The 23642-nt window shown below is 42.4% G+C and overlaps 1 protein-coding gene across 3 annotated transcripts; it reads right to left on the bottom strand.

Annotated features, from left to right (window-relative positions):
• Positions 1 to 529: 529 nt before the first annotated feature.
• pcgf5b (polycomb group ring finger 5b) lies at positions 530 to 23087 on the bottom strand. Of its 3 annotated transcripts, none has more exons than XM_035405801.1 (9): positions 22873 to 23087; positions 21075 to 21469; positions 16289 to 16385; positions 14696 to 14751; positions 13541 to 13600; positions 10049 to 10194; positions 8932 to 9030; positions 8294 to 8383; positions 530 to 4204 (listed from the first exon to the last, which is right to left on the bottom strand). In XM_035405801.1, exons 2-9 carry the CDS (start codon positions 21184 to 21186, stop codon positions 4157 to 4159), a joined length of 708 nt encoding a protein of 235 aa, XP_035261692.1. In that variant the 5' UTR covers positions 21187 to 21469; positions 22873 to 23087; the 3' UTR covers positions 530 to 4156. The 3 variants fall into 3 exon arrangements, with proteins under 3 accessions (XP_035261692.1, XP_035261693.1, XP_035261694.1); XM_035405802.1 differs by having other exon boundaries at positions 22800 to 23087; XM_035405803.1 differs by lacking the exon at positions 22873 to 23087 and adding an exon at positions 22284 to 22440.
• Positions 23088 to 23642: the final 555 nt, after the last annotated feature.

Below are 23642 nucleotides of genomic sequence, written 5' to 3' on the forward strand. Positions count from 1 at the left end.
TCAAATGGTGGACAATGTACTTTGTCCCATACATAATTCTTAATTTATCTTTGTCCTGCCTGTTCTTTATCATATTTTGTCATGTTATGCATAACAGAAAGGACATGTTAAGACTTGATGTCAGCATAACCCCAGCACATTAAGAAATACACCACTTTGTATTAAACAGCTTTTAGATGGATATATTACAAAAAACAGCAGTCCACTTCCTGTAGAGACAACATTAAATAGGAAATTCGAAAGAGACCCAATTCACGCTTCGTAAAAATGCTTTTCTAGCAATGTTAGCGTAAAATAATACCATGTGAACAATGAGTCACAGTTGGCAGTGTGGCTACATTTAGCACTTAGTCCATGAGGTAACCCTGACCAGCCATTTCTGAGGTTTATTAACAGACACTGCGTGCAGCAAATGCGATACGTTTATGATGTTCACAGCAGTATTCCATATGAGATTAGGGTAATGTCCATCACCTCCATATGCGCTGATATCATATCATGAGCATTCCACACACTTACACAAGAAACATCGAATGAGGCTTTTCCTCCTTTTTTAATAATGTCAAGTCACATATAGAACAACTCTTGCATATATACATTTCTAATCTCTATAGGAATGCAGTTCAGGCACATTTACATTGAAAAATAGAATAGATTATTCTAAGCAGCATTTATGTTTGAAAAACATACACGTACGGTTTAATTTAAAGATAAAATATCTACAAGTGCTTCTCTTTACAAAAATACATCATATTGTTTAACGCAGCACAAGGACATTTCAAGGATTATTCAGTCTAAACATTTTTTTTTCCTCAGCTAACAATTAAACCACCATGGGGTTTCAGAGTAGTTTTTATAAACACTATTCAAAGACACCTTAAACAAGTAAAAGTACAAGTGTGGAAAGACTGTAAGAAGCTGACATACAGTTTCTTAGGCTCGGTTGGAAAGGAATGAGTGACAAGAGTAATGCGAAATGAAGATGCACTTTCTAAGTAGCACGTGGACAGCTGTAGGACTGGAGATTTGTAAAGACGTCTGTACAAGCCAGTTCATTACATCCCCCTGAAATTGCCGTCAACTGAACCATTGCCGCAGGTGCATTTGGGCCGCAGTCATTGTCGACGTGCATGCGCTCACACTTAGCAAAGGACCTGTGTATTTGCTTTCAAACGTTCAGCCGAAGTCCAGAGTCGGCACATGGAAGATGAGAAATATATTTGTCCTCCCCACGAATGGATCAAGTAGTTCAGATAAAATTCTAAAATGGAAACAGCATTTGTAAGCAAATGCAGCCTTCAGAAAGGACTCTTTTTTTTAACCTGCCCTCAATCACTGGCTCTTTCTGCTCTCTTCCTTATAATCTTTGTCCTACCACAGAATGCTGGAGCATTTTAAGGTGGTGATTCGAGATTAACATGGTGTCTGTTTGTCCCCCCGCTGAAAGAAAACACGATGAAAAAACGCGTCCTAATTCTGTGCCTTTAATTAAGGACAGCCACAGAAGCATGGCAACGGCTCTGCAAAATCCTGATCCCGCAGGTAAACATAACTCTCTGCTGCACCTTACCCTGCAAATTCCCTTCATACGTAGCCACTTTAAAAATCAACTTACTTATGATCTCGGATTCATCTATAAATCTTAAATAATGTATTTACCCATAGTTCACTGGGCATATTTTACAGTCATTATAATTATGCACTGATATGAATATATTTAAAATAAAATAGCGAACCCTTTCGCAGCTACACAATCACAGCGGGGGGAAGAAAACAGGGGTATCGCTTTAAAAAAACGCTTTCAAGAGAGAGATGAGGTTAATTAATAACAGGCATCTGATGAAATCCACGCAAATGTAGGTCACCCTCACAGTCTACGTTCTCAGATGCCAAGGCGTACACACTGTCCACGAAACAAAGAGTTTCACATTCAGATCCATCTGACTAAAACCCATCAATATTCCTCCGCCTAGTGCCAAAAAAGCTATTACCAGTTCAAGAGATTGTCAGGAGAAGCCGCCTGGGTAATCATATTGCAGTCTGGCCGGGGAGCAGGGCAGAGCTGCTCTCTAGAACGCTCTCGCTCGTCCTTGCCAGAGAGTGAGTCAAGCCATCAGAAATGCATAATTACCATCAGTGCAGAGTTTCTGTATTTAGGCAACGGTCTGAGACGGTCGGAGCCACGACTTTGTGGCGTGGCAGGTTTACCTGGGAGGCATTTTTTTCTGCCGGAGGTGCATTCGGCGGCGGACGCGAGCCCTCCGGTAACTCCGCCCCTCCCCTACGCCGCCAATCGGAAAAGGAAGACGGGCCTCTTCCCGGTCATGCCATGACTAAAACACGTCTCGCGGAAGAGGCCGAGCTGGATGACTCACGCGGCATTGGGCAGAATAAAAATACCGCGCGAGCGTTGCGGCGTCCGTTGATCCTTCGCCATCACGCTAAACAGACGGGGCTGAGAGGTACTGAGGGGAACCACTGTGAGTCAGAGAGGGGCCAGCCATGGCACCAGCGTCAATACGGCACTTTGAGCTCGAGGAGGGGCTAGCTGGATCGTCACAAGAGCAGAACCAAACAGAAAGTCTGTACAAATCTCCAGCACCTACAAGTAAACCTTTAAGTCCCAGTTGGGTAAACGTACATGTACAGGGAATTAGCCATTGCCAACATTTGGGACAGCTTCCTTGTTTTTTTTGTTTTTTTTGTTTTGGTTTTTTTTTTCTTTTTCTTAAAAAACAAACTTACTTCAGTGTTGCTTACTTGACTTCCATTGCATTGAGTATGACTACAATAACATATAAAAATTAAATCATGTACAAAAGAGGTGTTACAAACAGACACAACTGGTCACCCATGTCCCACCAAGCTCCTCTTACCCTTCTTTTGAGGCAAAACGTACCAATGACATGCTATGTGTGCAATTGGTGCAATACTTTTTCAGTTATCTACAGTGTCTAACAGATGGGGCAGTAGAGGGGGATGAAGCTGCAAGTAAAGCCCGTGGCACTGCTCAATCATCCAATCACGTGCAGCATTGCACTTCAGAGGCATGCTGGGAAAGGCCTCCACTAAGAGATTGTTATTAGATTCTACCACAAAGTGTTTAAATGAACATTGATTGATTCAGTCTTGATTTTGTTCAGCCTGTACAGGTCTAATGTTACTGGTCCCTTTTCCTTGGGTAGGACTGTTCACTGTTCCAGTGATTGGGGTGAGTCAGAGTTTTTCTATTGGTAATAATAAATGCGCATTTTCCTTTGGACGTAGATATAATTACAGAAACACGTGTCTTCTGTATTCCCAGTTTTATACCTTTAAAATACCCTTTTACCGTTAATCTGAAACATAGTCTCAATTCTCATGCAGGTTTTATGCAACGTATGGCTGCAGAACACCTGCACTTGTCGTCATTATAAAATATCTTACAGGAAAAGTGATTAAAGTAGTGGTTAAGAGTGCAATCATTAAACCTTGCGCACTACTGTACCATTAAGAGTCAATTTCATGAGGAACCAAATCTATCATACTCTCACAAGTTGTGAAAGAAATTAATCTCAAGGATCTGAAGCACTACAAACTCAACAATATCCCTAACAAACAAGGACAGATTCTGAGTCGTTACCTTCGGAGTCCTCCGTCCCCAGTTTCTGCAGTGTGGATCACACTACGGGAAAAAAAACTCAGCCGAAGGTGATGTGTCAACCCAGCGTCAACCTGTTTTGTGAGATGGAAGTCTCTCTCCCTTTGGATCAGCAAGGGATGTTGTGAACTCACAGGATGCAGTCACCACACTTAAAAAGAACTGTCACTGCTGAAAGGATGTCCTCAGACAACTACTGTGTGTGTGTGGGATGGCAGAGAGAGAGAGAGAGAGAGAGAAACTGAAAGTCAGAGAGAGAGAGAGAGAGATAGAGAAAGACAGAAAGAAACTGAAAGACAGACAGTGAGAGAGAGAGAAGAAATGCATGACTACTAAAGAACACAAATAAAAATGAAGATAAGGCCAAAAGGGAGTTGTGACTGCATGCGGACGTGGATCTGAAGAGAACTGGAAGAAAGAGTTTGTTCCACCCTATACCAGGCAGGTCCATTCATTGTGCGATCTGTCGATGGGTTGGAGTTACAGCAGGTACGTTCTGCCTGGGCCTCTCCACATTTAACCAAAGTCGATCCGTGGCCGATACTCCAGCACCATGGGATAAGCCTGTGAAGACAAAAAACCGCACCTGTACTGCATCAACCAATCTCAGCATACAAACACATTTGCTGCATTAATCAGATTTGGTTACACTTTCCGAGTTCAATTCCAAGTAAAAAATGTACCATCCTTTCTGCGAAACTTACTGTGAAACACTGAGGGTTTCATTGAAATGTCAAATGAAAGCTGCATTGCCCTTGACTTCAGATGATTCTGGCGTCAGTCTTCTGCTCTTTTATATTCCTCAGTATCTGTAATGCCTTGTAGTCTCTTTAAGCTAAAGCCTTAAATACTGTATGAAGGGTGTTTGTAACAGCAACATAGAACAGAACAAACTAAGCAAGTTACCCCTAACAGTCAAGAATTTTCAGAAGCTTGAAAATGGATGGAAGACACGACTCACATCCAACTCAGGACCATTAAGTTTACACCGTTACATCATGCAGATCTACTACCATCTGTGAGGATGAGATCATTCTCATTATCGTGGTTATACCTGTGCTTTTCACCACAGTAATTAAGCAGCTATGCTTCCCCAAAGCCTCGAAAGTTCACATTTTGTACTTGAGGCAGTTACAATATCCAGTGCTTATTGTTCATGATGTGACTCTGTTTGACCTTTTGTTTATACACTTTTATTAACAGCATTTCAAAAACTCAGTTTTTTTCCCCAACCTGCTAGCATTAGCGGAGCTGTGAAGTAGAATGCAAGCACGGTGTGATTCATCCAATTAAACAACCGTAGATTTCCGAAAAGTCTGCCTCCTGACTCTCTTAGCTAATTTGCAGGCCAGACGACAATTTTCACAACTTTGGAAAGATAATCATTAACAAATCAGCTCTTGCACCACAGATTAAGTTAAATAATATATGCACCACATTTCTTGCTAGTGAATTATATTGGAATGTGCATGGACATTTGATCAGTGCAGGTATGTCGAAGAAGGATACATTATGTGTTTCATTTTTCCTCTCTCGTTTAGTTTACGTGTTACATTACGACTGTGTATAAAACGGCCTACATGGTTCATCCGATATAGATGTGAATGCCCTCAAATTCTACACTTTAGCCCTCATATTCATTTTTTAATTTCAAATCCAAAGTGCTGGAGTACAGTGCAAAAGCAGAAAAAACAGTGTAACTGTCCAAACACTTATGCACGGCACTGTATGTAAGCATGTTTCACAACAGAAAGGTGTAACCAAAGGCTAAAAGATCCACAGGTAATTCGGAAGTACTCCTTCTTCAACAGCGCACGGCTCACGTAAGAAACGGAATGGCTTCCAGGTCCAAGAAGCAGCAGTGAAAGTGAGTGACTCATCGGCAGATGTGAACACAGGGAGAGGGAAAAGAGCACCTGTGGTTTCGCTCAGGTTGAAAGGCTCACAGCCTGCATTCAAAGGCAGTCCTGGGCCAAGCAGCCCCCTATTTTTAGCAGCCAATGACAGGATATTTACACAGAAGTCGTGACAAGGCGCAAGATCATGCAGCAGCTCGGGTTATGCCATTTCTTCTGGGAGTGTATCATCAGTTCGAGAAGCCATCTTGCCGTGACCCACATCACTTGGGAAAAAAGACTTTTCAAAGGCGATCCCACACAGATCTATGTTCTACCATGAGTACTGAATATTGTACTGCGATGTGTTGGGTACAGTTACCCAATGCCCTGCTTTAAAATGGATTTGATTTTGGTCAAGGTTGTTCATTTTGTTTCTTTTCACCTTGCCAAGCATTATGCGAAATGTGCACGGTGAAGCTTTTTGTCATTGCCATTACGGCAAAATACAAACTACACATCCTCCAAAGGAAGTACTTATCCTCCTAAGGCCTAGCAATTCATTTTTGTCTCCTGTCCAAAAATCTCTGGTCTTAATCTCAAGAACCATATATTCTACTAAACTGAAACCAACACTACAAGGGACATTCAATAAAAAAAAGAATATAAATATTTTTGAAAATATTTTCACAGCAGCATGTTTTTGTCATCCAAAGTGCCCGTCAAAAAAATAAAATACCGAAAGCTATTTCTCTGCCGGAGGATGAAGACATTTAGTGCTGAGCTGATCAGACCCAACCGCCACTCAGAGTGAATGAAATAATGCACAAGCGCCTGACACAATGTGCTCAGAAAGGGATGAAGTAATTCCCATGCAGAGGATCCAGCCGCGGCGCAGGGCAAACAAGGACAAGGGCCGCTTTTCGGCTAGCCGGGCCAGTCACTGAGGAGGGCCTGCTCCCTCCTGTGGGGGGAACGGGGGGACGGTCAGGTGACTGCGTTTTTGAAGACGACCTCCCCTGTCGTGACAGCTGTCCGGGGTCCTCAGAGTTCTCCGTGCCTGTCTCTTCAGGGTCGACACCGCGCGCTCTCTTGGCGCGACCTCTGACCCCCTTGCTGTGAAAACCGGACCGGGTCGTTTTAAGGGGACGGTCGTTTCGCCTGAATTAGCGACAAGGCATCCCACTGAGAGGGCTCTCGAGGTCAAGTGTGGCGTTACAGGTGTGTAAAAAAAAAATAATAATAAGTCAGTGGTTTAACCAAGGTTGTCCTCTGGAAATAGAAACAACAAGGCAGACCTATTCTGGGTGAGGCAAAAATAAATAAATAAAATGAGGAAGTGGATCTGTTTGAGAGTTTTGTTTACTGTGTTCAATTTCTCTTGATCCCCTGAAAGCTGACTGCGCTTTACCAGAATTATTCGGTGTGGAGTCAATCGCAATTACGCTTTCTGGAGTTTCAAACAGCTGGGCGCACAAACAGAAAGAAAGAATACGCCACAAAACAGCACATTATAACCTGGGAAAGGCTCTGCAGCTCTGCTTTCTCTGACTATAAAGGCATATCAATGACACTCCGGTTTTCCAGTCACAGAGTTCGCCATTCTCATTCAGCTCGCTGATTGCATTTCAACACTTCCACCGTCGCTGATAAAATGTCACAATGGCAACAATCAGCTTTTGTGAAAGCCACCAATATCACAACGAGAGAGAAGTAAAAATGAGAGCCACGTTTTCTCGCACTGAAAAGCGGCACATGCGAAATGTCACATAGGGAGATGTTGTCAACGGCAATGGATATTGTTTGAAACACACTAGCATTAATTAAACATTATCCAAATGTAGTATTTAGACACATAAGGCATACGAGAAGATTCCTGTGACTTATAAAAGCAGTTTGTTTGATTAATGGACAAGATAAGTTCAGACACTGACAATTTTCCAATTGTATGACTTCAGCTAGCATGACTAATCCAGTTGCCACAGGGTATTAAGAGAATCACCAAAAAAAAAAGTGATTTGTGCTTTGTTCCTCTCAGCCTATGGTCACAGATACCATTGCTTTCTGTTTTGTTGTGGCCCAAGGAAGAGAGGGCGAGTAAGGAATATTTGATTTTCCATAAGGTTGGGAAGCCCAGGGTGTGTCCTAGGTTGCTTTCTGTTTTCTTACAGAAAGATGATCTGGCAAAAAAAAACAAAAAACTAAAAAACAGTTCATCCATTTTTCATTGGCTCACAAATGGCAGACAATTTCACAGCCGGCTGAGCTACAGCTCTGAAATGGAGGAGGGAGAAACTATGGAGAAGGCCTTCAAAGAAGCCCTCACACAGAAGTGCACTATGGCTTAAACCAAAAAGCCAGTCCAGGCCTAAGTATTAACGGACCCCTCGGGCACCTATTCCTGAAACAGCTTCCTTGAAAATGTAATTTTTTCATCGTTTTGTCTTCCTTCATTCAAGGAAACTCAAACACACGTCTTGTGATCTAACTGCCCAACATTGCCTTAAAGCTAATGCAAGGTCTTAATCGATGACTCAACAGGTAATACAGGTGGCCGAAAATGAGGTTTCTCCCAAGCCTAACCTGCTTCAGGGGTCCTATTACAGGTGATAGCTTCCATCACATTACGGAGGCTAATAGGGGTAATCATCTTGAAGCAAGTGATGAGTCTTGTGTGAGTGAGGGAGAGAGAGAGACTGAGAGGGACTGAGAGAGACAGAGAGTCAGAGACACAGAGAGAGTAGCTCCGGTGTTCGGCGACAGAGTCCGTTTGAGCGGAGAGCAGGTCAGGGATGGTGAACAACCCTCGGCAGCTTACGTTTTCACCCCGAAGTCTCCACCTGGTCATGTAGATGAATTCCATGGTGTGGTCCTTCCCCATGATTTCCCCATTGCATAGAACATCCAGCTGTGGAGAGAGACAAGCAGCTGCTGACTGTGACTGCGGGGGAGGCCTCGGGGGGGGATGGAGCAGAACAGTGAGGGCTTGTCACGGCTGAACCGGCACATGCCCACTAACGGAGGCAGCCAGTCACAGCCAAAGACTAGCCATATCTCAAGGGAGGAAAAGGCACTCCCGATTCATAAGAGTTTAAGCCTTTCTTCCTATCTATCTATCTATCTAGCCATCCATCCATCTATCTATCTATCACCATTCATCCATCATCCATCTACACACCTTCCTTTGGTAAGATCTGAAATGGCTCTAAATGCTGTTCACTCAACATGTGATTTCAAAGCTAAAATGGACCAAAAGGTGCAAAAACTCAGCATTGACCTGGGACTGACAGGCAACACGGCAAGGACTATAGAACACAGAGGCTGTATACAAAGGAGAAAGCCAACAAAGAGAATTGGTTCACAAAAGCACAACTTCAACAGCTTTCTTAATGTGTAATATTATAAGGGATGCAAAGGTTACATCCATTTTGCAGGTTGAATCCATTTCTAGCTCACCTCGTAAGAACTTGGAAGCTTTAACTTCAAACTAAGAAACTTCTTGATGGTTCCGACGGTCACCCGAGTCGAGCAGCGTATAAATTTCTTCATTAAGCCCTGGAAGTGGGTATTAAAACAGGATTACATCAGTTCAGACTCTCTTATATGCACCGCTCATTTGCATTAATGTAAGGTTCTTTCACCTTGGGATTTCCAGCATGCTTTCATGGTTTTACCAAGAATGCACTGTACTCCTCTGACACCGTGTGACCTTTTGTAAAGAGGCAAAACATGGTGAGCGTGGCCACTCCATTATAAACCATTAGAACCTTTTGTGAATACAAGGGAAACTATAGAGTTTCCTAATTATGGATCCCAGCTACAGGGTTTATAACAAGGTGGCCATGTATTAATGGAAATGAGCAGCAAATTGGTGTAGAAATGCATTAAATCCAGCTGACAGCGGTGAGCGTCTACTTGAATATCCCTCTTTACACAGTAGGAGTTCTGCAAAATAAATACTTAACGCCATATGTTTTTTCCTCACTTGAAAGCTGGAACATTAGCTTTATTGTACATAAGGAAAGAAAGACGCATTAAGCCAGCAGTGTTTCTGAGGTTCCATCCACTTGAAGAGATGAGGGCAGGGATGTGTGGATGAAAGAGGGAGTGAAGTGGGATGAGAAACAGAGGGAAGATGGGAGAGAAAGGGGGAGAGCTGAAGGCCAGGGGGAGAGGAGGGAAGAGAGAAGGCGACAAAATGGTAAGGGAAAATAAATAAGAGGGGGGGGATAGAAATGTATTTCTGTGCAATTCACTCATCATTTAATTCACACCTTTGCTTCCAGCTGGAATAATTTCTGATTACACAAATAAAAACATTCCCTGGATATACTCTCACCATTTAGTTAGTACTGATGATAATAATAATAATAATAATAATAATAATACTATGATGATGATGATGATGATGATGATTGATAAAATTAAAGCAGAAATGTTTTGAAATAAAAAAGAGAAAGGAAAGGAGTCGAGAGAGGTGAAAAGATGAAGGGAAGTGAAACGGGCTGAGAAGAAGAAAAGATGGAAGCAGAGAAATGGAAGAGGGGAGGGAGAAGGAGAGGTCAAGGCTGACCTTCACTATGTTCTCCCCCATCTGCCCGTTGTTACGGAGGCAGTCCAGACAGATGGCTATCTGGGGGTCGCTCCTGTGGTAGTCCTGGTCTCCACCTTCCTCATCTTCATCATCCATCCTGGGCTTCTTGGATCTGGGGCCATCCTCTGTCAGAACACAATGCTAGCATTGCACTTCCCACAAGCAAAACGCCACACGACACGCCACCACTCCCCGGGCGATGCCAGTGACCAAACCTACGGGTTTCAGTTGGTACGGTTTAGTCGTCCATTTATTCTATTGGGGTATTATGAGTTACAAATACTGATAATAGTTTTGTTTTACCATCAAACATTTCCTGCAATATACTGAAAGCTGAGATAGAATGAAAACACAACCATCTAAGACTGGAGCTTCTGCCTTTTTATGGTCACACACACATGATTTGTCTCGTAAACTCCTGCATGTCAATGACTTAAAGGAAATAGCAAGAATGCTCACTAAACCTTCCCAAAACAAGCCCACGCAATCTCCTGTTCAACATCCCTCAACAGCACATCAGAACTACACTTGTGGCACACAGCAAGGCTTAATCCTTGAACCTGGCAGAATGTAACAATGGAACATGGAAACGTGTACACACTGAAAACCTTCTTTAACTTCCCAGATACAGGACAATGGGGTTTATGTATAAATTTGCTAGGCCTCCAGGTATTTTGAGCCCTATACAACAAATAGGGCTTAAAATACCTGGAGGTATTTATAAAAGACAATGATGTCGTCAGGAATTTATTAGATAAAATTAAGAGTATAAACTTTGCAACTGACAGGTTACAGGAACTTTCTCCCAGTAGTCAAGGAGTGTTAAAGTCTTAAGAAACATGTGAACTCCAATACAGCAGAAATAGTTCTAACAATGAAAGGATCCGTTTTTTTGCTTTATTTGTAATCATTTCCAATTGGTGTCACATCAAATGATCATTCATCTTGAGAATGTCAGACCATTAACTCGTGTGGCATTTAGATGCGGCAGATTAACTTTTCTCCTTTCCGTGCAGCTCACGTTCCAGCCGTTTAAGGCCAGATGTGGCCAGGTGTTCCATCTCAAAGGCAATGCCATTGGCCGAGAACTTGGACCAGCTAATCACATGCAGATCAGGGATATGGGCAGTTTAGCCTGAGATACTGTCTTAAGACTGACTGACTGATTGATTGATTGGAATTCTACTATTCTATTTTAAATACAGGTGAACCCACTGACCAGAGATGTCCCACACACTAAACACAATAAAGCCAAAGGAGTATTTCCATTGTGGTCCTTTTAGTGGGGAGGGGGAGCAAGTGCCAAGGAGACTGGAAAAACTAGTGTTCACTTTCACATATTTTTAAACATTGTTAAACAAAATCCGTGCTTTGCACAGGTATAGTAATCCTGATAAATCTTCAGGCACAAACCCCACGTAAATGCACAGCTAATATACACTTAACATCTAGACCTGTGAGGATCTTTTCTAAAAAATGTATTTTTCATATGAGAATTGCGCATGACCTCCAAATGAAGGATATAAAAGTTAATTTCAGAAATGGCCTGTACCCAAAATGTGTGCCCCGCTGCCATAATCTTAATAAAATACCTCGGTACCATTCCAAAAAATGCATTTTTCTTCATTAGGAGACGGGAATGGGATTGCGTGAGAGTTTGGGATGCCGTCCACCGGGCCGGTCGATCAATCACGGCGAGCAGCCGGGGCGACGCCGCCGCGGCCGTCTCCGTTCAGACGGATTCCCGCTGATTAAATCAGCCCTCCCCTCTCCGGGAGCCCCTCCATTATCGAATGGCGGCGCGCGTTCTCTCCCTCCGCCGCCTATCGTGACTCAACCGCCACCTACGGCATCGCCCACAGAGAGCCCCGTGAGTCAGAAGGGAGAGGCCGCCGCGCTGCTTTTGTCTCCTGCCTTATCGCGCTTCCCGCCAAGGAGCTTTTCATCCCTTTTCACCTGAAACGCGGTTCATTTGCACCTCCGCCTTCCATCTCTCCCCGCCACCGACAACCCCCGCGTCCATAAAGATCCTGACAGGCGATTACCGTCGAGCGGGGCTGGTCAGTGACAGCTGAGGAGAGGCTGTATACCCGGCTTATTGGGCAGAGGGAAATGCCGCTGTCTACCCCCCCTTTCCCTGGCGAAAACAGGAGGGTCCGTTTTGAACTGTACAGCCCTGAGTGCTAGGAGAGAACGGAGACCCTACAGACCCTACAGAAGCTGAAAAAGTAGCTACGTTCCCATTCAAATTTTACACAAACTGTAAATTATTGAAAATTCGACAATCCAAAAATGTGAATCAGGTTCGTTCATAAACTCCTTTTCAATGAATAAATAATCTGCGTGTGGATTTTACAAGATTACGTCGTCAAAAACACCCCAGTTTTCAAGAAATGCTTGCCAACGGGGAAGTAATAAAAACTCTTTCCTGCAAGCTACCCCCAGCCATATTTCTTATTTCCAGATGACATGGAAATGCAAGTGCCATTATTTTAATGTCAGACGCAACGGCCGTCCGACCATGATAGGTGCCGTACACATGGGCACAAAGCCGTGTAAAAAAGTTCAGAGAGGTCGTGGTGCACACAAATTTTATGGAGTTTTTGGTGCAAAACTTAAGGATGCCCAAAACTACATTCAACTTTTATTTGCAAATGCCACTCCCATCGCTATTTATCAAATACCCTCTTTATTAAATAACCTCAAATCGACTTGCAGTGAGTGTAAACACTTTTATCCCGATGTTTGGGATTTTAAAAATACATTTATTTGGTGTTTCCATTCAGATTTTCCCAGACAAAACTTCAAAATGTGCATGAAACGGCTTGACGAAAACAAAACGACATAGGGGCGGCATAGCTCAGGAGGTAAGACCGATTGTCTGGCAGTCGGAGGGTTGCCGGTTCAAACCCCGCCCTGGGCATGTCGAAGTGTCCTTGAGCAAGACACCTAACCCCTAAACCCCTAACTGCTCTGGCAAATGAGAGGCATCAATTGTAAAGCGCTTTGGATAAAAGCGCTATATAAATGCAGTCCATTTACCATTTACCAAAACTAGTGACCAGAAGAGAAAGTGACTGGATGTGATGTCATTTCCAGAGAGGGTTTGGTGGTGTCTAAAAGTGGCCCATGCACTGGCCACAAAGCACTGCTGTGATCTCACCATTAATATATAAATGATGACACACATAGACAGAGAGCTCAGTGGGTGAAGCATGTCACGTTGACAAAGACCCAGAAAAGCCCTGTTGATTCATGGAGGTCGCTCTTCACTTACATTGAATAAGGACACTGTCAAGGACACAGTGGTCTGAATACCCAAGAACACAATTCATGGAAGAGGCAGTCATTGTTCTATGGGTATGGTCCTCCCCTTCATGTTTCTCAAAATTACGTCATATTTGGATGACAGGCTGTGCATGTTTAGAGAAGTGGTTTGTGATAGTGTGACATTGTACAATTGCAGTTTACCTTCACCATTGTCTTTTGACTTGTTCTTCTTCCAGAACTCGATCTCCTGTTGTTCCTCCTCTAGTCAAACAAAAACAAAACACGGAGATATTGACATGGACGTAGTTATATAAAAAAAATAAATCAAGGTCACAAAATTGGGAGAGCTGCTCAATCAGAAACTGTTCATGTATCTATGCGTCATGTGTATGTGTGTGTGATCTAATCAGATTTACATTCACAGTTTTGAGTAATACAGCACAAACCAACATAACACATGGTGAAACTTGAAATTAAATCAGTGTATTTATTGTTTTCTAATTGCTTTTTACTGAATAACTTTACTGAACAAATCAATGATTTGATTTTACTTTTACATTTTCTGAATTACAGGTGACATGTTCAAAAAGAGTCTTTTGAACGAATGTAGTGATAATATATGCAGAGGATGATTCAAAGGCAATGATTCACTTCAGCATGAGGTTGCTCTGCATCAACCGCGGGTTCCTGGCAGACTAACCAAGCCCTGTACCTGCCATCACGTAGCAATTCTTAAGACAGATTCTGGGAATGATTTTCACATAAATACACCCTCATTCTCTCTCTGAGACACAGTCCTTAATGTAGCCAAGGTCATTTTGTACAGAGCACACCTTGTTAATTTAAACTCATGTGCACCCAAGGGTATAACATATGCCACCTCCGATATTTTGATCATAATCATGTAGATTTTCTCAATGATTTTGTAACTGTCAATTAGGACTGGCATTTTCTGAATGCGTAATGCTGGTTAACTGCCACTCTGGAAGAAAGCTCACTTCATTATGAGAATATTATACAACTCGTGTTCACAGACACTGGAAATTGCAACTTCTGTACTATGCAGAGTACAAGGAGAATGATGGGATTACAGAAGCCAATGGTGTCCTCTTGTAATTTAATGAAGACAATGAACTTCATTACTATCTGCATTAACTACATGAAGGTCAGTGAAATTAAGTTTTAAAATAACATTATTTATAAATCCATGAAAGCCCATATTGCTAGATATACATGAATGCACGGACATATGCGAGCCTTTTAATCATTAGAACGCTTTTATATTATAGCCTTAAAAGATTCACAATTATTTGTATATAATAATCAATAAAAATATACATAATCTGAGCTGCTTACTTTCTCTAAGTCCAGGCACAAGCTTGAAAATGATTTCTTCCAAGGTGTTATCCAACCTACAAAAGAACAGGGGTCAACATGGCTTTGCAAAGGACTGGACACAGGAACTACACAGGAAATTCAGGAACAGGAACTACAAACCCAAAGATAAGAGATTGTCTCTGACAATTTTAGAGACATATAAATAAATGAACCAACAAATAAGGCGAGAAAATAAGCTAAATGTGACTGTAACTGATGGCACGTGGAACATTTTTACACTCTGCCTTCTAATAATGACACATGTGGAGATTCACAAATAATGTGGAATAAACTCATGTGATCTTGAGATACCTTTTTCAAAATCTGACACCACAAGATAACAACTCTGTAGAAGCAAAATGTCTGTGACGTAGCCTTACAAGCTACTGTAGATCCAAAGTCATATGACATGCTTTTTGATTTTCTGCGTGACCAGTTTCCAAGTGGGAAGTGTGAAGAGATTAGATCTACCCTTTACTGTACACAGTATGTTGCTGACACTGGGCACAGAGATTCATTTTTTGCTGAGCCACTGCCATTCATGTTTATCTCTCCCTACACTGTACATTCCCGATACAATAAACGTCACCTTAGAGTACTGTGCAGGCTAAACACTCAGCACCACCCTGGATATTTAAAGTCACCGGTGGAGAGTCACTGCTCATGTGAGCTGGAGAGACGTTAGGACTGGATAGGTGGAGATTGTGGGGGGGGGGGGCGGGGGTTGGGGGGCGGGGGGGCTCAAAGAGAGAACTTGGCTGAAGCATGCAGCTCAGCTGCTGACAGGAAATCTCCACCCCAGCTTCATGTCTGCAGCACTGACTCCCCCACAAATCAAGCAGACAACTGACATCGATGCCATAAACCTTGATTTGTCAGGCCCCATATCAGCACCGGTCCAGCGGTACAAAGGCCAGAGCCTTATCTATTGCTGGAGTCACGCTATTAATTTGAAACATTCTTCAATTTTTAATAAGATATGAGTTCCACTTACAAAGCTAAATGGATTGCAATAAAGGCAGAAATAAAAATATGAAACGTCGAAACATTCAAATCCCACAGCACGTTTTAAATCAGTCAGCAGTCAATTGTAGATGTGATGAATCTCCACTAAAATAAATATTTACATATGCACACATTTCAGTGATTACCATTTTCGCCAAGATGGAGTACGGAGTACTCTACAACACGTTCAGTGGATTAAAGTGGTGGCCTAGTAGAACAGCAGAATTCTATGGTACCAAACTTAACCAGAGCATTTTGAAGACAGAGACCTATAAATCCTATAAACTAAAAGGCTGCCTGTTCATTTTCTCTCCTTTCTGACCTGCAAATTGCATGCTGAAAAAATAGAGCATTTCTCTCAAACAACCAACAAAATGTCACAGGCTGCTCTGTTAGCTGTGTCACTTCACAGAGCTCTGTGTGTCCCATTATCCCCAAAAGGTCTTGCTTCAACAGAACCACATCCTCAAAGATCAATCCGGTGGATGGCCAATGCTGAAGGTAAGTAACTCTGGTTAACTTCACCCTTGCCCCTCCGCAAGGGCCAAAATTCATCAGACGTCTTACCGCAACATTTCTAGAGGGTTTGTTTCATGGACTTGGATTCCGCATTTGGGACAGTCGTTGCTGTCTTCAAAGTGTTGGACGATGCAGCTTTTACAAACTGGCGGGGAAAGAAGAGAAGAAAATGTATTAATTTTTTGCAACCAAAATCACTGACCAAACATAATGCTCTCGTGACACAAGACAAAGCATGATTTTAAGTTGGCAAAAGGCATGCATGTCCAGAGACTGTATTCAGAGCAGGACTTTTAATCCATGATCATGTTCCCTCTGCCTAAACATTATCCATCACGAGCCAAAAGGAAACACTAATCCTAGCCCAGCACTCCAACTCAGAGACAATTTATAGGCCCCGCTCTTGAAAATGAATCCCATACAAAATTGTGATATATAAATCTAATTATAATTTTTTTTTTTTTTTTAAATGTAAGACTTTATGAGAGCCAAAAAAGAACAAATGCCTAATATCATTATCAGAAATATATGTGCCTGAATTTCTTTTACAGTTTTTTGATGACAACACTGTTCGCTTCATTAAATCTGTTCCATATATTCGCCTGAGTCAGTGCGAACATTTCCAGCAAGCATATAAGAAAAAAGGCTTTGCTCAGAAATTATTCACTTATTTTCTAAAATCACCCGGCTTTATTTCATATTCAGACTTTACCGTTATTTGCCCAAACAGGAAGATGTGACTTAGGTGATGAATACACACACCTTATTCAGTTCTCTGACTGGTAACAGAAATAAATGTGATTCGGTTAGGATATTAATGCCTTTTCCTTCTCTCCGTCATACTATCTCTATCCCTCTTTTATTCACTCTTCAAAGCGGTGTGCTAGAACAAAAAAAAGCTAATTTCTGCACATATTACACACCATTTATTTTTATCTCGATTACGGAATTCATCTGCGCAGCTGAAAAGTTGCACCACGCAGTACATTATGCCTGATGCACTGCAGTTTCATTATGATCTGATGGGCAAAATCCCAAAGATTGTCAGATGAAAAAGCTTTGCAGGCAGGCAGGCAGCACTGCAGGGGATTTTGAAACAACCCCCTGTGACGGTTCCAGTAGGGCTTTGGGGGGGGGGGGGGGGTCAGCACTGATGGGGCCCGGGAGAGCGGGGTCAGGCCACGCCACAGAGCGCGGCATCGCATTCCCGCCGCCCACCGCCGCGGTCGCCAACACGCAGACGCGAGAACCCCCGGCCGACGCATCACAAACCTCTGACCGCACTCGGACCACCTGACCTTTTTTCTCCCTCCCGTCAAAACCCATTTCAATTCCGCTGAGGTGACAGCTGGCTTGACATTTAGTAGCTCCTCAGACTGCAAACTGCCTGTTAACTGCACTGCACTCCATTACTAAATAAGCCCCCTACTAAAGTTAGTTCCCAGTCTGAGGACAGCAAGCATTGTATGACAGAAGACTCCAACCATAAATATAAGGTTTGCTTCATTCATTTGTTTCATAATATTACTGGCAATATCACCACACACAAAAAAATAATAAAATCTGCGAAGTTGTCTTGCTGTTATAAATACAATACCCAGTTAATATTTGCAACATTTGATGTGAACCGTCACCGTGCAGGACTATATTATGACAGGATATGATGTCACAACAACATGCAGCAACCTTCAAGGTCAACAATATCTGAGATGGCCCATTATGAGGAGGGAAATATAGGGCAAGGTCTCTGCCTCCAGCTATCACCACTTTCAAGCATGCGTGGCACGTACAGATATGTAGTATAGAGTAGACTGACCTACACAATACAACCCAGCACACAGAAACCCTCAGAGAACTGCTGTCAAAGCCAGCAGTCCACTAAGTCTCAGGAAAATAGCCTCTGATCAAAATATAACCCACGACAAACAATGGTGCCTGAAATATTCAACAAACAAATAATATGCTCTGAAAAATGTAGGTCTAAAAACCAGAGCATACATTTGTGAATTCTTACAAATATACAGCCAATGATGGCAGAACGCATTAACTGAAATTAAAATTGTGAAGGCGGGCTTCTTGAGCAATATAATTCTGCATTGAAATCTCTGGATCCTGAGTGACAAACGCTGATTCCCATACAAACACGTGTCTTAAGCCATAACAGGCACTGAGCGGTTCAGTTACTACTTCACATTTCACTCTGTTGTGAAAGGAGAGAAGCTGTGGATTGACAGCTTAACGCTCCAATCTTAACGCTCGGTCACAGCAAGGGGGTGGAGTCAACATTCGGGGGGTAGGAGGAACAGCAGGAAGCATTGTGCTTGACATGTCACGCACTGGGAGGCCGTATATTGATGGATTCACATACCTACAGGTCCTGCAAAGGATGAGGCACGCATGCACGCGCACACACACAGACACGCACACACACGCACGCACATACCGTGACGTGTTTCAGCTCCGAAACATGACCTTACATGTTCACCCCCCACAAACGATCTGATGCGTTCCGCCCTTAACACAGGCTGACACGCTGACCCCCCACACATGAGCACACATAAAGCATGATATGTAGTGTCAGGTGATGGAGAGGCTGCTGGGATGTGGTTCAGCTGTGCTTAAGGATTCCACTGATGGAATTCCGGAATAGAGAACACCCTGACACGCATCACCACAGGAAAGAAAAAAAAAAGCAAGGCAAAAACGGTGGCATGATCAGTAAAGCAAAACAACTAATTCCCTTTGTAACTTAATGTATGCACACTGCTAATACAAAAAATACCCAATGAAAAGTGCATAAATGACTTATCATTGCAGTGAGCAATCCGCCTAATACTATACATTATCAGTTGTGATGTACAACCTTCCGCTCTGTATTTCCATGTAGATTCTATTTCTCAATGCATGCCATTCGTGACAGCTCATGCAGGAGTCCCACAGCTACTTCTCATTAACAGCTGCGATACAAGAAGACTTCATTAAATGAATCTGAGGTCTACAGTTACAATCAATGGATCGGGGCCTACAGGGGGATCCCACACCAAGGGTCATCACTGATTTACTTCCCTACACTTCTCCTCTGTCTTAACGCCAGTATGCACTTACCTTCAACAAGCAGCATCTCGCATAACACGAAAATTAGCTTGGGAGCTATATAAATTGTACTATATCTATACAACAAGTTGGGATATGCAATGCATAGCTCTCTACCGGCAGCAGCAACTGTAGTAGCTCTTGCTAATTTCCTTATAGGCTGAAACACTGGCTTAAAATCAAGAATGAAAAACAGGTTCCCTTTCAGGCAGACAGGTTTCAGACGGTAGATGGTTGATGTCTTAATTACACACAAAGCAATTTACTAATCAGTATATTTCCCACAATCAGACAGACCTTGCCTTGCTAGTTTACAAAATTCCCTTAAAAGCCTCCTGTAAGGCTAATATACTGCAGACTCTTTCAGTTCAGCACTTACTAAGCATGGAAAACACACGCTGCTGAGTAATGACTGTATTTAAATAGTTAATCTGAACTTGCTACCATTGATACTAAATATAACAGCATAATAAAATGGTATTACGGCAACATGCAAAGTTATTACTGAGAAGCAGGTTTTTCATGTACGTAATATATGCAACATATACCATATGCTATATATATATATATATATATATATATGAATGAATTGAACACAACATATTCAGAAGGAGATATTTGTTGTCATGGTTACTGAACTCACAGATGACTGTGCTCACCCTGACAACTGAAGATCTGCCTGCCCTGCGAGTGAGTGTTCACATCTGCCATGCCATTACATCAAGCATGTCATTCAAATAAAAATAAACGGCCGGGGCGACGACGCAGCGGCGAAGACCGTATTTAAAAAGGGGCACGGCAACCGATGTTCCACTCGTGCACAGTGGCAATCTCCTATGATATCCGCGAGCACTTAATGCTCATGGGAGTGCACGCTTGAAAGCAGAGGCCCGTTCCAAATAAACGCAGGATTTCCATTTGATTCATGTTTTCTGTGAGTACTGATGACAGGAAACCTCAGGAAAAATTTAGGCCGGAAAGCTCTGCTACCAACAGCTGTCAAGCTCTAAACATTTAACTCTTTGAAGAGTGTGTTTTTTTTTGGAATGTTTTTCTCCAAAATTCTAAGTCAGTGTTCCATAACTACATTTATTTCAATTACCAGTAGTCATACTTACAACAGTATTAGAATGTTCAGTTAAGAACATTCTAATCACATGTTTGTGATTTTACACCTTAAAGGGTTAAAGAAGACAAGACCTCAGTTTGTCTCTCAGAACAGCCTTCTAAGGACAGATGCTTAGTGTGTTGCATTTTCTGAGCAATGTGCCTCAACATAATATTTGAACTTTGATAGGAAATTGTTGGAAAAATCAATATGTACTCTGTGACAAATTAATAAACAGGCACTGGTTTCTTTAAAATAAAGGAAAATATATGCTAATTAGGAATGGCAGAAAGGAATATTTAATATTTTTAAAGGAGACTGCATGGTATAAGAGTACAGGGATACAACCTGAAGTGTCAGATGCCCCTGTCAAAATAAGAGTTGACAAAGTTTGTAAGTGATCCTGAAATGAGGTATCTTAGAAGACTGGGATGCTCTAACCACCTGGCTTCGATTTTTAGGAAACCCCATATATCCACTGAATTACAGTACAAGTTGATTATGGGAAAGGGATGCCCGTCGGGTATTTTTTTATTGACCATTACAGGTGTTGTCTGTCTGATCGACGTGTGGCTTAATAATTTGATTGACAGATCTCGGACAGGTAGCAAGCCAGAGGGGCGAGGTACTCACAAGTATGGAGGCACTCTGTCACTGTGGTAGGCTTGATCAGGTATCCCTTGCACACATAGCAGGTGATGAAATGGTTAAAATCTTTGACCAGGTGCTTCCTCTGTGCAGCCATTTTCAGCCACGGCAGAAGAGGGGAAGATGGGGAGGGGAAGGGCAGGCGGAACGGAGGAATGGGGTGACGGTGGGCGTGTGGGGGGAGGGAGGGGGGGAGGGGGGTGTGTGTGGGGGGGCGTGGGACTGGGTTCACAGAAGCGTCTGCACAGCCCCGCGCTTCTTGGCTTCCCCTTGCGTCCGCTTCATTTCAAGCCTGTCTTCACCTCGTGGAAAACGCATTCACGTCCATGCAGCACAGAGGGTACTTCATTTTAACTTCTAACACGGATGGTCACAAGGAACTGCCAAAGAGAAAACACATAATTATTAGATGATTCCTCCCAAATTCAAATATGTAACCTAGAGTAACATGCAGGGCTTATTAGAAGGTTGCACTCATATGACTTTTAAAAATGCTAAATCATAACATAACACTATAAATTTGAAAGCAAGGACTGCTGAAATATGAATCCGAAAATAGTTAGTAGGCCTTATTCTTAATATTTCAATATGCAGTATATTCTATATTATTCCTATTTAATTTACTCTGAGAAGTAATAGGCAGATAATCTAATTTTAGGAGTCGTCCTTGTTTCTTAGTTGATGTCATTTTGTGAAATTCAGTATATACATATGGGATATAGCCAACTATGTGCATCGCAATTCGCATATTACAGGTGCATGTTGTGTTAGTGATCAACCCCGCCCCCTTTTCCTGCCCCTCCCCCGCTATCCCTGAACACACACGCTTACATACTGGGGTTTTGTGACTTTAAGAGTTAGAACTTTAGGACACTTTCACACAATCGACTGTCGGCACGTATTAATTACTCGTTAAATGCATCTTCCGCGGAAGAGCATGTCAATATTTTAAAACGCAGTCGACTTTCCACCCAGATCCAAGTTTCTGTGCAATGTACATGCGCAGGTGCCCGGTCAAAGCAACCTAACTGGCTACATTTTGACATTGGCTGGCTGTTGCAACACGCCTAAGTGCTACAGTAGCATTTTATTTTGGCCCAGTATTGGTTATAGGCTACTAACTACGGGACAGCTGCTACAGCGTCTCAACCAAGAAACCGTTCTTTTAAAATGCAAATGATCAATATATACTACCAAAAGTGTGACGATCTACCGAAAGGAAATAACAATCCAGCTCACAAACATGGAGATGCATCGAAATGGAAAAACGTCACAGAACGGCCGAGGATTAGATTGCTAGAAAAATCCTCAATACGCAGCAAGTAAATCTAAAGCGTGCTCGCTAGCCCTAAGTGACTGTACTGTATCTGTCCCTCATCATCACCAGGAAGTCAGAAGCGTCACAATTTGCGTCACCTCCCTTAAAACAGGTTTACTGGACGATAAACGTATGAATACGGCTAGTTACTGTGAGACATTACAATCACATTCGTTTCAAATGCCTTATAACGCAAGTTGTCGATACGCAAAAGTATTACTTTCCGAAAGGACTGGGGAGCGAGCCAGTGCATTTCACCGAGGACTAGCTAGTTCATACACCGTATCTATAGCTACACGCTATCGAATAGAACAAGGTCGGACACATGCCTAGCAACTTGATATATATGACACACGATACCATTCCCATCCCACGCCAAACTTTACTAGTACCTTGTGAAAATGATACGCAATCGCATCTGCTGCTCGGCGGCTACTTGTAATAAAACCGCATCCCTTCGCCTACCTTCCAGTTCTCACGGAGCCATGGTCGTGAGAATTAGATGTAAATTCACGATTTGGTAACCTTATGCTGGTAACGGCGAGTGGATGATGTGTGGCAAAGTAGTACAGAATACGGAACTAGCTTCTGTAAAGATGATAGAAGGAAGGGGCGGAGGAGTTTCCAGCGCTTGTTTACGCATTGCTGCTTTATTCATTCCCCGGCAGATACACTCTGATTGGACACAAACTAGGGCGCAGCCTTCAATTACCAACTACTCCAGTAACTGTGTGTGATAACACCAGGCTTTGGAGAAAGTGTGGTGTTTATGAACTACATTGGATATGCACAAATGCAATGGTATCTGATGATTATTTGTTCAAGCAAAGCTTTGGCTGAGTAAGCAGTTCAGTGGGCATGAAAATATTTACATTGTAATCTCAATGCCTTCGAAAGGAATATCGTTAAAATTATTTCGTAATCCATTTACTACATCAACTAGTCAGCGTGGCTCTATGACTTATTATCTAAGTAACTTTTCTTAAAGGGCCCACGCGCTATTAATCTAAACGTTAAAAAATGTGGTTTAAATAAATGAAACCAACCTACCCAGGTTGAACCTGTGCTACCCTTTGGACAGTGTCTTACCACAGTGGTAATACCCAGTTAACGCATTCATTCATCAAAAATATCATAGTAATCGAATGAGTCAGTCTCCATTCCTCCACATTTACGTACTGAATCTCATTAAATGGCTGTTTAATATCTAATTATATTAAGCCACTTTTTCCTGC

This window comes from Anguilla anguilla, chromosome 2, assembly GCF_013347855.1.
Source record: "Anguilla anguilla isolate fAngAng1 chromosome 2, fAngAng1.pri, whole genome shotgun sequence".
Taxonomy (NCBI): Eukaryota; Metazoa; Chordata; class Actinopteri; order Anguilliformes; family Anguillidae; genus Anguilla; species Anguilla anguilla.

Excerpts from the sequence above, each read along its gene's own strand:
- pcgf5b (XM_035405801.1), bottom strand. The coding sequence starts at position 21,186 with ATGGCTGCACAGAGGAAGCACCTGGTCAAAGATTTTAACCATTTCATC. Across the intron at positions 16,386-21,074 it reads GACAGAGTGCCTCCATACTT|TTTGTAAAAGCTGCATCGTC; the intron begins GTGAGTACCTCG and ends TTTCCCCGCCAG. Across the intron at positions 8,384-8,931 it reads AGCTTCCAAGTTCTTACGAG|CTGGATGTTCTATGCAATGG; the intron begins GTGAGCTAGAAA and ends CTCTCTCCACAG.